The 13931-nt window shown below is 47.6% G+C and overlaps 1 protein-coding gene across 1 annotated transcript in view; it reads right to left on the reverse strand.

The window, feature by feature from the left end:
- Positions 1-955: 955 nt before the first annotated feature.
- Positions 956-13931, reverse strand: part of MOB1A (MOB kinase activator 1A) — a gene marked incomplete at its 5' end in the record, with an annotated part of 28657 nt that continues 15681 nt past the window's right edge. The window contains 2 exon segments of the mRNA XM_073618220.1: positions 956-1853; positions 12268-12426. Of these exon segments, the coding sequence (XP_073474321.1) occupies positions 1776-1853; positions 12268-12426 (237 nt within the window).

A 13931-nucleotide genomic window follows, 5' to 3' on the forward strand; every position in this document is an offset into this window, starting at 1 on the left:
TTCACAGATTTAAAGCATCACATCTCGCCTTGTCCTCGACTTCGCCGCTGCCCTATGTATAGAAAAAGGGGATCCTTTTATGTCCCCTCCACCTCACCGGCATCCAATGGCATAGAGAAAATGCCACCGCGCATGCGAGAGTGGTGCTGGAAGTGACGCAACGCACAAGCACGCAAATCACCCGGCGCCATGTTGGAAAGTCTGCCCGCAATTGGGTGCAACCTCTGGCTATCAAAGCCAATGAAATTCTAGTTTACGGGACGCAATGAGCAAGTGGCACCAACTCCAAAACGCATATTTGGGAATCCCCCTAAATGTTTGGTGGAGAAGACGCCCTGGGAGTCCATATGATCACCTATCTCCATTTCTATGGGCCTGAGGGTAACTAAATCCAGTCAAACATTGCCATAAATGGCCTGCCATAGGAGAAAAAAAAAAAAAGGAGGAAAATCCCAAGTCTATAAATTGATACATAAATTCTAAAAATGAATGTTTAACTTCCGTATAAAGGAAAGGATAATAAATACCAAAGTTCTGTTTCTCCCCCTCCCCCCCCGAACAGACAGAGAACCTCTCAGGACAAGGTAGAAGTGAGTTAAACATAATAAAACACTCAGATAGAAAAAGAAACGAGGACGAGGAGGAATTTTCTATAAACACAGAATGAACATGTAGAGGAAGAAGTCACTGCTGGTTATTATCCTGTATGAGGATCCTCTGATGTCTTTTACACATTTTGTATTAATAAATTTCTCTTTTTTTTATATAGTACATTTTTCTGGGGCGCCCTAAAAATCCCACATCCTCTTTTCTCCTCCCCAATGGAGTGTTTACCGCCCTCGTGTCAGCCAATAGGAAAACAGAGAATTTCAACCAATCAGGAAGTGATCCCTCCCTATCCCGGGTTATACCCCCTGGAGAGATCAGTGGGAAGTCGCAGATGAAGACGCCACACCGCAGATTTTTTGGTTAGATTTTTATTTCTATATTCATAAAACAGCGATTTCTTGGTTTCTGCAGCCCAGTTACTTCCGCTTTCTGCAATGGAAATCATTTTTAAAAAAATAGATCTTCAGCCTTGCTGAGAGGATGGAAGAAATGGATGAAAATAAACTAAAAAGGGGAAGACGTCCTTCTAGAACACGGATAAATTTCATTTAAAAAATGATAGAAATAAAAAGCAGGAATGTGGCCAAGCGACGCCCACCAAGAACAACGCCCACCCTACAGGAAAAGGTTGCTGGTGCTTCCCATTGGTGAGCGTTTATACAGCAGTGGGGGGCTGGGCGGTACTTCAATACACACCCCTCCCCCCCATTGGCTCATGTGCAAACCACATTCAGCTCTTCCATAATTAACTTGATAAGGCAAAACTAGAAAGACAAAAAAAAATATCACAACTTCCAGGAAAGATCATAAAAAACACAAAAAACACTTCGAATAGCAACAGTATAAAATGAAAAGCGACACAAGAAGCAATAGCGAGTGGTATAGAAGGCCGACTCCTTCCTTGGGGACCTCAGGAAATGAAATGGAACATTTTTCCTCCCCCACCTGAAATGACAGAGACTGGAGGACAAGCGGAGTGTTCCTTTAAAGCATTTCTATAAAAGTTCATACAAAAATAAGGTAAGGCAATCTCTATGTAAAAGGGAAGACTTCCAGCGGAGCGCCCCTCCCAGGTCAGTGGCTGTCCAATCAGGCGATGGCTTCCGGTGGTGGGAGGGCGGGGAGGAGGCGTTCCTCACAGGAAAGACACGGCTCTGCCGATCCCTCTATCTGTCCTTCGATCCCAACTTCTCAATCAGTTCCTGAAGGGGGGCCAGCTCCCGGCGGTCAATCAGATTAAATTCCTTAAAGGGAAAAAACAAAAACAGAAGCATTAAAAGTGGAAAAATATAACATTTGAACTGACAGGACACGGGATTGGTGAATTCCTAGACCAATGAGGTAGCTCCCCTGACACCGACATGAGCACTACTACCCCCATCATGTCTTCAGGTCTGTAATGAACAATCCAGAAGGGGGGAGGGGCTGGGAGTAATGGCTCAGAGTTGTACTTCATCATATAAAGTATCTGACAAAAGTAAGTACACCCCTCAGTGACATTTGTGTAAATCTTTTCTTCTATCTTTTCATGTGACAACACTGAAGAAATGACACTTGTCTACAATGTAAAGTAGTGAGTGTACAGCTTGTATAACAGTGTAAATTTACTGTCCCCTCAAAATAACTCAACACACAGCCATTAATGTCTAAACCGCTGGCAACAAAAGTCAGCATGGACCATAGGGTGAGTACATGGATTGAAAACTGGCTACAAGGGCGAGTTCAGAGGGTGGTGATAAATGGGGGGTACTCGGAATGGTCAGGGGTGGGTAGTGGGGTCCCCCAGGGTTCTGTGCTGGGACCAATCCTATTTAATTTGTTCATAAACGACCTGGAGGATGGGATAAACAGTTCAATCTCTGTATTTGCAGACGATACTAAGCTAAGCAGGGCAATAACTTCTCCACAGGATGTGGAAACCTTGCAAAAAGACCTGAACAAATGAATGGGGGAGGGGCGACTACATGGCAAATGAGGTTCAATGTAGAAAAATGTAAAATAATGGATTTGGGTGGTAAAAATCTGAATGCAATCTATACACTGGGGGGAGAACCTCTGGGGGGATCTAGGATGGAAAAGGACCTGGGGGTCCTAGTAGATGATAGGCTCAGCAATGACATGCAATGCCAAGCTGCTGCTAACAAAGCAAACAGAATATTGGCATTAAAAAGGATCAACTCCAGAGATAAAACGATAATTCTCCCGCTCTACAAGACTCTGGTCCGGCCGCACCTGGAGTATGCTGTCCAGTTCTGGGCACCAGTCCTCAGGAAGGATGTACTGGAAATGGAGCGAGTACAAAGAAGGGCAACAAAGCTAATAAAGGGTCTGGAGGATCTTAGTTATGAGGAAAGGTTGTGAGCTCTGAACTTATTCTCTCTGGAGAAGAGACGCTTGAGAGGGGATATGATTTCATTGTATAAATACCGGACTGGTGACCCCACAATATATAAATACCGGACTGGTGACCCCACAATATACAAATACCGGACTGGTGACCCCACAATATACAAATACCGGACTGGTGACCCCACAATATACAAATACCGGACTGGTGACCCCACAATATATAAATACCGGACTGGTGACCCCACAATATATAAATACCGGACTGGTGACCCCACAATATATAAATACCGGACTGGTGACCCCACAATATATAAATACTGGACTGGTGACCCCACAATATATAAATACCGGACTGGTGACCCCACAATATATAAATACCGGACTGGTGACCCCACAATATATAAATACCGGACTGGTGACCCCACAATATACAAATACTGGACTGGTGACCCCACAATATATAAATACCGGACTGGTGACCCCACAATATACAAATACCGGACTGGTGACCCCACAATATATAAATACCGGACTGGTGACCCCACAATATATAAATACCGGACTGGTGACCCCACAATATATAAATACCGGACTGGTGACCCCACAATATACAAATAACGGACTGGTGACCCCACAATAGGGATAAAACTTTTTCGCAGAAGAGAGTTTAATAAGACTCGTGGCCACTCATTACAATTAGAAGAAAAGAGGTTTAACCTTAAACTACGTAGAGGGTTCTTTACTGTAAGAGCGGCAAGGATGTGGAATTCCCTTCCACAGGCGGTGGTCTCAGCGGGGAGCATTGATAGCTTCAAGAAACTATTAGATAATCACCTGAATGACCGCAATATACAGGGATATATAATGTAATACTGACATATAATCACACACATAGGTTGGACTTGTATCTTTTCAGCCTCACCTATGTAGGTAGTAGTGGTGACTTAGGGCCGGGTTTCAGCTTTTCTCCATTCACCTGGAGGGGATCACAAACCACTGGTCTAAGAATCCACCAATCTGTGCCCTGTGATGGACCACGCCTAACTCTGCATTCATAGGACAGATTATTACTGGAGCCTGCAGAGGAAATCTGCATCTGCTGACCTCTGACTGTTCAAAGACCCAAAGGCTGCAATCCATCACACTGATGTCATAGATAGGCAGATTGGTGGTTGGGGTGTGTGACCACATGGGGGGGTAATTTCATGTTCTGCAAAGGATTGTATTTACATGATGACTTCGTGTCACTCCCTCTACTAGTGTGATGTCACTGCGACATTGTAACACAAAAAACCAATTGAAAATGTTCAATGACCCCAAAGCACAAGGTGACCCTCCAGCAGGACAATGACCCAAAGCACAAGGTGACCCTCCAGCAGGACAATGACCCAAAGCACAAGGTGACCATCCAGCAGGACAATGACCCAAAGCAAAAGGTGACCATCCAGCAGGACAATGACCCACCAAGACAATGATCTGAAGCACAAGGTGACCCTCCAGCAGGACAATGACCCCGAAGAACAAGGTGACCCTCCAACAGGACCCAGGCCCACGAAGAACAAGGTGACCCTCCAGCAGGACCCGGGCCCCCGAAGAACAAGGTGACCCTCCAGCAGGACAATGACCAGAAGCACAAGGTGACCCTCCAGCAGGACAATGACCCAAAGCACAAGGTGACCCTCCAGCAGGACAATGACCCAAAGCACAAGGTGACCCTCCAGCAGGACAATGACCCAAAGCACAAGGTGACCCTCCAGCAGGACAATGACCCAAAGCACAAGGTGACCCTCCAGCAGGACAATGACCCAAAGCACAAGGTGACCCTCCAGCAGGACAATGACCCAAAGCACAAGGTGACCCTCCAGCAGGACAATGACCCAAAGCACAAGGTGACCCTCCAGCAGGACAATGACCCAAAGCACAAGGTGACCCTCCAGCAGGACAATGACCCAAAGCACAAGGTGACCCTCCAGCAGGACAATGACCCAAAGCACAAGGTGACCCTCCAGCAGGACAATGACCCAAAGCACAAGGTGACCCTCCAGCAGGACAATGACCCAAAGCACAAGGTGACCCTCCAGCAGGACAATGACCCAAAGCACAAGGTGACCCTCCAGCAGGACAATGACCCAAAGCACAAAGGTGACCCTCCAGCAGGACAATGACCCAAAGCACAAAGGTGACCCTCCAGCAGGACAATGACCCAAAGCACAAAGGTGACCCTCCAGCAGGACAATGACCCAAAGCACAAGGTGACCCTCCAGCAGGACAATGACCCAAAGCACAAGGCGACCCTCCAGCAGGACAATGACCCAAAGCACAAGGCGACCCTCCAGCAGGACAATGACCCAAAGCACAAAGGTGACCATCCAGCAGGACAATGACCCACCAAGACAATGACCCGAAGCACAAGGTGACCCTCCAGCAGGACAATGACCCGAAGCACAAGGTGACCCTCCAGGACAATGACCCGAAGCACAAGGTGACCCTCCAGGACAATGACCCAAAGCACAAGGTGACCCTCCAGGACAATGACCCAAAGCACAAGGTGACCCTCCAGGACAATGACCCAAAGCACAAGGTGACCCTCCAGGACAATGACCCAAAGCACAAGGTGACCCTCCAGGACAATGACCCAAAGCACAAGGTGACCCTCCAGGACAATGACCCGAAGCACAAGGTGACCCTCCAGGACAATGACCCGAAGCACAAGGTGACCCTCCAGGACAATGACCCGAAGCACAAGGTGACCCTCCAGGACAATGACCCGAAGCACAAGGTGACCCTCCAGCAGGACAATGACCCCGAAGAACAAGGTGACCCTCCAGCAGGACCCAGGCCCCCGAAGAACAAGGTGACCCTCCAGCAGGACCCAGGCCCCCGAAGAACAAGGTGACCCTCCAGCAGGACAATGACCAGAAGCACAAGGTGACCCTCCAGCAGGACAATGACCCCAAAGCACAAGGTGACCCAAGAGGACAATGACCCGAAGCACAAGGTGACACTATAGCAGGAAAAGTTGAAGGTTCTGGAGTGGCCGTCTCTTGACCTTCATATCATCCAGCTGCTCTGGGGAGAGGGGGGGGGGGGGGATCTCATACAAGACCAGAGATCTTGCAGGACCTGGGGGCATTGTGCCAAGACCAATGGGCAGCTCTACCACCTGCAAGAATTCCTCAGACACCTGGTACAGAAGACTGAGTGATGTCATTGGTGATAAAGGATTAAGGACCGGGGGGAGGGGGTGCAGACTTTTCAGTGGACTCTCGTGGACTTCCTGACCAAATATTTTTTTTAAGGGAGGGCCACACACAGAACTACCCATCCTGACCTGTAAACTCTGCTGCTGGGGGGAGGGGATCAGATAACATGGAGTCTGCATATAAAGGGAAGTCAGGGGTTGTAGGACACATTTGTGATCTCCACTTTACACTCTCGCTGCCCATTCAGTAAATGTAAACCAATCGCAGCTTTATTAGGAGGGGGAGGGGGAGCTAAAAGGAGTGAATGACGTCACCTCATGATAAATCTGATAAGAATGTCGGGTGAATTGTAGACGAGGCGGCTCTATCTGGTGAACGTCGGGTGAATTGTAGACGAGGCGGCTCTATCTGGTGAATTGTACAGACGAGGCGGCTCTATCTGGTGAACGTCGGGTGAATTGTAGACGAGGCGGCTCTATCTGGTGAATTGTACAGACGAGGCGGCTCTATCTGGTGAATGTCGGGGTGAATTGTAGACGAGGCGGCTCTATCTGGTGAATTGTACAGACGAGGCGGCTCTATCTGGTGAATGTGGGGGTGAATTGTACAGACGAGGCGGCTCTATCTGGTGAATGTCGGGTGAATTGTACAGACGAGGCGGCTCTATCTGGTGAATGTCGGGTGAATTGTACAGACGAGGCGGCTCTATCTGGTGAATGTCGGGTGAATTGTACAGACGAGGCGGCTCTATCTGGTGAGTGTCGGGTGAATTGTAGATGAGGCGGCTCTATCTGGGTGAACGTCGGGTGAATTGTAGACGAGGCGGCTCTATCTGGTGAACGTCGGGTGAATTGTAGACGAGGCGGCTCTATCTGGTGAATGTCGGGTGAATTGTACAGACGAGGCGGCTCTATCTGGTGAATGTCGGGTGAATTGTACAGACGAGGCGGGCTCTATCTGGTGAATGTCAGGTGAATTGTAGACGAGGCGGCTCTATCTGGTGAATTGTAGACGAGGCGGCTCTATCTGGTGAATGTCGGGTGAATTGTACAGACGAGGCGGCTCTATCTGGTGAATGTCAGGTGAATTGTAGACGAGGCGGCTCTATTCTGGTGAATTGTAGACGAGGCGGCTCTATCTGGTGAATGTCGGGTGAATTGTAGACGAGGCGGCTCTATCTGGTGAATGTCGGGTGAATTGTACAGACGAGGCGGGCTCTATCTGGTGAATGTCGGGTGAATTGTACAGACGAGGCGGCTCTATCTGGTGAATGTCGGGGTGAATTGTAGACGAGGCGGCTCTATCTGGTGAATTGTAGACGAGGCGGCTCTATCTGGTGAATGTCGGGTGAATTGTACAGACGAGGCGGCTCTATCTGGTGAATGTCGGGTGAATTGTACAGACGAGGCGGCTCTATCTGGTGAATGTCGGGAGTGAATTGTACAGACGAGGCGGCTCTATCTGGTGAATGTCGGGTGAATGGTAGACGAGGCGGCTCTATCTGGTTGAATGTCGGGTGAATTGTAGACGAGGCGGGCTCTAGGCTGGTATAAGACGAAGACACGACGTCATTCAATCGATTACACAACAGATCAGCAGAGACTCCGGAAAGTCTCACCACTTCTCATTCTACAATCTCTGGACATCTTCCGATCGAATCTCCTGTTCCTGAAACACAAAACTCTCCTATAGAATGTGGAACTCACCGCCTGATTCACCCGCTAATGGCCAGAGCGAACGACGGACACGATCAAACTGCAGCAAAAATAAAAGAGGAACTTTGAGGGAGAAGAAGAAGGTCATGTGACGATCGTACACAAAAGCGAAAGCCGCGCCTCCTGAGGACGTCAGAGAAGATCCAACTCTAAATGTGATCATTAGAAGGAAAACCTTCCATTAAAGGACAAATCCAACTTTATTTATAAATTGTGCAAAACACGCCCCCCCCCCCCCCCCATATGTAGAGCAAAAAAAATCCTGCATTTGTTTTCTCCTTTCTCATAGGAGTGTCATTACAACTGTGCTTGGGGGGGCGGGCAGTGGAGTGAACGGGGTGAAGTCGGGGGTGGGGGGTGCAGTCGGGGGTGGGGCAGTGGACGTGAACGGGGTGAAGTCAGGGGGGGGGGGGGGGGGGTGTGCAGTCGGGGGTGGGGCAGTGGAGTGAACGGGTGAAGTCAGGGGGGGGGGGGGGGGTGCAGTCGGGGGTGGGGGGGCGCAGTATCAGGCTCCTGCAGACGCTTCCTCCAGTTCTGTGCCCGGTATTAACCTCTCAGGTACTGATCTGGAGGAATGTCAATGGACTGAGTGCAGCGATCACCACACTTGTGTTCCCACTGACAAGTTCTCAGCCACAGAGCTGTGAATGAAGGACGGGGGGGGGGGGGGGGGGCGGGGGGAGATAACGATCGTCTCCCCCTGCAGATTGTGTAAAGTTTTTGCCCCCTTACATAGAAATGAAGGGTCTATAATTTTTATCATAGGTGTATTTTATATGATAGAGACAGAATATCAACCAAAAATCCAGAAAAAATCACACAATACAAATGTTATAAATGGAGTAAAATAAGTATTTGATCCCCAACAATAATTCTGCCCCCCACAGACTGGATACAGGAGGTGCTCATGTGGTATATATATGGAGTATATAGAGAGTGTATTTAGTATATATGGAGTATATAGAGAGTGTATATAGTATATATGGAGTATATAGAGAGTGTATATATTATATATGGAGTATATAGAGAGTGTATATAGTATATATGGGGGGTATATATGGAGTATATAGAGAGTGTATATATTATATATGGAGTATATAGAGAGTGTATATAGTATATATGGAGTATATATAGAGTGTATATAGTATATATGGGGGGGTATATATGGAGTATATAGAGAGTGTATATAGTATATATGGAGTATATAGAGAGTGTATATAGTATATATGGGGGGGTATATATGGAGTAATATATAGAGTGTATATAGTATATATGGGGGGGTATATATGGAGTATATAGAGAGTGTATATAGTATATATGGGGGGGTATATATGGGAGTATATAGAGAGTGTATATATTATATATGGAGTATATAGAGAGTGTATATATTATATATGGAGTATATAGAGAGTGTATATATTATATATGGAGTATATAGAGAGTGTATATATTATATATGGAGTATATAGAGAGTGTATATAGTATATATGGAGTATATAGAGGAGTGTATATAGTATATATGGAGTATATAGAGAGTGTATATAGTATATATGAGGGGTATATAGAGAGTGTATATAGTATATATGGGGGGGTATATTATGAAGTATATAGAGAGTGTATATAGTATATATGGGGGTATATAGAGAGTGTATATAGTATATATGGGGGTATATATGGAGTATATAGAGAGTGTATATAGTATATATGGAGTATATAGAGAGTGTATATAGTATATATGGAGTATATAGAGAGTGTATATAGTATATATGGGGGGTATAGAGAGTGGTATATAGTATATATGGAGTATATAGAGAGTGTATATAGTATATATGGAGTATATAGAGAGTGTATATAGTATATATGGAGTATATAGAGAGTGTATATAGTATATATGGAGTATATAGAGAGTGTATATAGTATATATGGAGTATATAGAGAGTGTATATAGTATATATGGAGTATATAGTATATATGGAGTATATAGAGAGTGTATATAGTAATATATGGGGGGTATATAGAGAGTGTATATAGTATATATGGGGGGTATATATGGAGTATATAGAGAGTGTATATAGTATATATGGAGTATATAGAGAGTTTATATAGTATATATGGGGGGTATATATGGAGTATATAGAGAGTGTATATAGTATATATGGGGGGTATATAGAGAGTGTATAGAGTATATATGGGGGGTATATATGGAGTATATAGAGAGTGTATATAGTATATATGGAGTATATAGAGAGTTTATATAGTATATATGGGGGGTATATATGGAGTATATAGAGAGTGTATATAGTATATATGGGGGGTATATATGGAGTATATAGAGAGTGTATATAGTATATATGGAGTATATAGAGAGTGTATATAGTATATATGGAGTATATATAGAGTGTATATAGTATATATGGGGGGTATATATGGAGTATATAGAGAGTGTATATAGTATATATGGGGGGTATATATGGAGTATATAGAGATTGTATATATAGTATATATGGAGTATATAGAGAGTGTATATAGTATATATGGGGGGGTATATATGGAGTATACACAGACACTACAGTAGGTGCTCATGTGGTACACAGATTAGTCCTGTCAATGTAAGAAGGTTCTCTAACGACAACTCGTTATGTGTATAAAGGACACCTGTCCACAGAATCTCTTTCTTCCATCCAATCCTCACCATCATGGGGAAGACCCAAAGATCTGTCAGAGGACGTCAGGGAGAAGATTGTAGACCTGCACAAGGCTGGAATGGGCTACAAGACACATCAGCCAAGAAGATCGGTGAGAAGGAGACAACTGTTGGAGCGATTATTCACAAATACAAAATAACCATCGATCGTCCTCAGTCTGGAGCTGAGAAGGAGACAAGTGTTGGAGCCAGTGGTGCTAAAATATATTTTAGGGGGGCGCAAACTGAAAAATACTGAACGCCCCATCAAATGCAGCCACCTGTCACTTCTCTAACCCTCCCCCCACCTGCAGCCGGTCCGGCGGCACTCCACCTCCTTGGCAGCTCTCCTCCTCCTCCTCGGCAGCTCTCCTCCTCCTCCTCATCCCTAGTCACACACCATCCCTACCCTACAGGTACAAGAAACGTCTGACCTCTGTGATCACCAACTACAAGAAACGTCTGACCTCTGTGATCACCACCTCCAAGAAACGTCTGACCTCTGTGATCACCACCTCCAAGAAACATCTGACCTCTGTGATCACCAACTACAAGAAACGTCTGACCTCTGTGATCGCCACCTCCAAGAAACGTCTGACCCCATGTGATCACCACCCTCCAAGAAACGTCTGACCCTCTGTGATCACCACCTCCAAGAAACGTCTGACCTCTGTGATCACCGCCTACAAGAAACGTCTGACCTCTGATCACCACCTACAAGAAACGTCTGACCTCTGATCACCACCTACAAAGAAAACGTCTGACCTCTGTGATCACCAACTACAAGAAACGTCTGACCTCTGTGATCACCAACTACAAGAAACGTCTGACCTCTGTGATCACCACCTACAAGAAACGTCTGACCTCTGTGATCGCCACCTCCAAGAAACATCTGACCTCTGTGATCACCAACTACAAGAAACGTCTGACCTCTGTGATCGCCACCTCCAAGAAACGTCTGACCCCCTGTGATCACCACCTCCAAGAAACGTCTGACCTCTGTGATCACCACCTCCAAGAAACGTCTGACCTCTGTGATCGCCACCTCCAAGAAACGTCTGACCCCTGTGATCACCACCTCCAAGAAACGTCTGACCTCTGTGATCACCACCTCCAAGAAACGTCTGACCTCTGTGATCACCGCCTACAAGAAACGTCTGACCTCTGATCACCACCTACAAGAAACGTCTGACCTCTGATCACCACCTACAAGAAACGTCTGACCTCTGTGATCACCAACAAGGGTTTCTCCACCAACTACTAAGTCATGTTTTGCTTGGGGGTCCAAATACTTATTTTACTCACTGAACTCCATTTATAACATTTGTATTGTGTGATTTTTCTGGATTTTTGGTTGATAATTCTGTCTCTATCATATAAAATACACCTATGATAAAAATTATAGACCCTTCATTTCTATGTAAGGGGGCAAAACTTACACAATCTGCAGGGGGAGACGATCGTAATGTTCCCCTCTGTATATCGATCTCTCTCTATCATACTCACCATTGGAGGCCAATAAAGATGCAGAAATGAGTGTGAAGTACAGCAAAGTCAATGACCCAGAGCTCTGTGCTGACCCTCCCCCATAAAGGAGGACGATCGTCCTCCTCCCTGTATGTAGAGGATGGGATATCGGGGGCAGACGATCGTCCTCTCACCTGTATGTAGAGGATGGGATATCGGGGACAGACGATCGTCCTCTCACCTGAACGAAGAAGATGAAGTGTTTGAAGGAGGTGTTGAGATGAGCCTCCTCCTGGAGCTGCATGACGGAGTCGAAGTGCTGGTGGTAGATATGAGCGTAAACCCGGAAGAGGCGCTTCAGGATCGTCTTTGCCACCGACATGAAGTTCTTGGGGAAGGGAAACACCTGAGGAGAGCCAATCAGAGAAGAGGGTGAGGGGGGGAGACCAATCACTACACAGGGAGGAGGAGGAGGAGGAGGAGGAGGAGGAGGAGGAGGAGGAGGAGGAGGAGGAGGAGGAGGAGGAGGGAAAAGGGAAAAGGGGAAAAGGGAGAAAGGGAGAAGGGGAGAAGGGAGAAGGGGAGAAGGGAGAAGGGAGAAGGGAGAAGGGGAGAAGGGAGAAGGGAGAAGGAGGAGGAGGAGGAGGAGGAGGAGGAGGAGGAGGAGGAGGAGGAGGAGGAGGAGGAGGAGGAGGAGGAGGAGGAGGAGGAGGAAGAGGAGAGGAGGAGGAGGAGGAGGAGGGAGAAGGGAGAGGAGGAGGAGGAGGGAGAAGGGAGAGGAGGAGGAGGAGGGAGAAAGGGGAGAGGAAGAGGAGAAGGGAGGAAGGGGGGGGGAAGAGGAAGAGGAAGAGGAGAAGGGAGGAAGGGGGGGAAGAGGAAGAGGAAGAGAGGAGGAGGAGGAGGAGGGAGGGAGGGAGGGAGGGAGGAGAGAAGAGGAGGAGAAGGGAGGAAGGAAGAGGAGAAGGAGGAGGGAGGGAGGGAGGGAGGGAGGGAAGGAAGGAAGGAAGGAAGGAAGGAACGGAAGGAAGGAAGAGGGAGAAGAAGAGGGAGAAGAAGAGGGAGAAGAAGAGGGAGAAGAAGGAGAGGAAGAGGAAGAGGAAGAGGAGAAGGAGGAGAGGAGGGAGAAGGAGGAGGAAGGAGAAAGAGGAGGAAGGGAGAAAGAGGAGAAAGGGAGAGGAGAGGAAGAGGGGAGGAGAAGAGGAAAGAGAGAGGAAGAGAAGGAGGAGGGAGGAGGGAGGAGGAAGGAAGAGGAGAGAGGAGGAGGGAGGGAGGAGAGAAGGAGGAGGGAGGGAGGGAGGGAGGGAGGAAGAGGAGAAGGAGGAGGGAGGGAGGAAGAGGAGAAGGAGGGAGGAAGAGGGAGGAAGAGGAGAAGGAGGAAGGGAGGGAGGAAGAGGAGAAGGAGGAGGGAGGGAGGGGGAGGAAGAGGAGGAGGAGGGAGGGAGGAAAGAGGAGAAGGAGGAGGGAGGGAGGGAGAGAGGAGAAGGAGGAGGGAGGGAGGGAGGAAGAGGAGAAGGAAGAGGGAGGGAGGGAGGAAGAGGGAGAAGGAAGAGGGAGGGAGGGAGGGAGGAAGGGGAGGGAGGAAGGGAGGAAGGGAGGAAGGAAGGAAGGAAGGAAGAGGAAAGAGGAGGAAAGAGAGAAGGGAGAGGAAGAGGAAGAGGAAGAGGAAGAAGGAGGGAGGGAGGGAGGAGGAGGGAGGAAGAGGAGAAGGAGGAGAAGGGAGGAAGAGGAGAAGGAGGAGAAGGGAGGAAGAGGAGAAGGAGGAGGAGGAGAGGAAGAAGGAGGAGGAGGCGGAGGGAAGAGGAGAAGGAGGAGGAGGGAGGAAGGGGAGAAGGAGGAGGAGGGAGGAAGGGGAGAAGGTGGAGGAGGGAGGAAGGAAGGAAGGAAGGAAGGAAGGAAGGAAGGAAG

Source organism: Aquarana catesbeiana, linkage group LG03 (genome assembly GCF_042186555.1).
Source record: "Aquarana catesbeiana isolate 2022-GZ linkage group LG03, ASM4218655v1, whole genome shotgun sequence".
Lineage (NCBI taxonomy): Eukaryota > Metazoa > Chordata > Amphibia > Anura > Ranidae > Aquarana > Aquarana catesbeiana.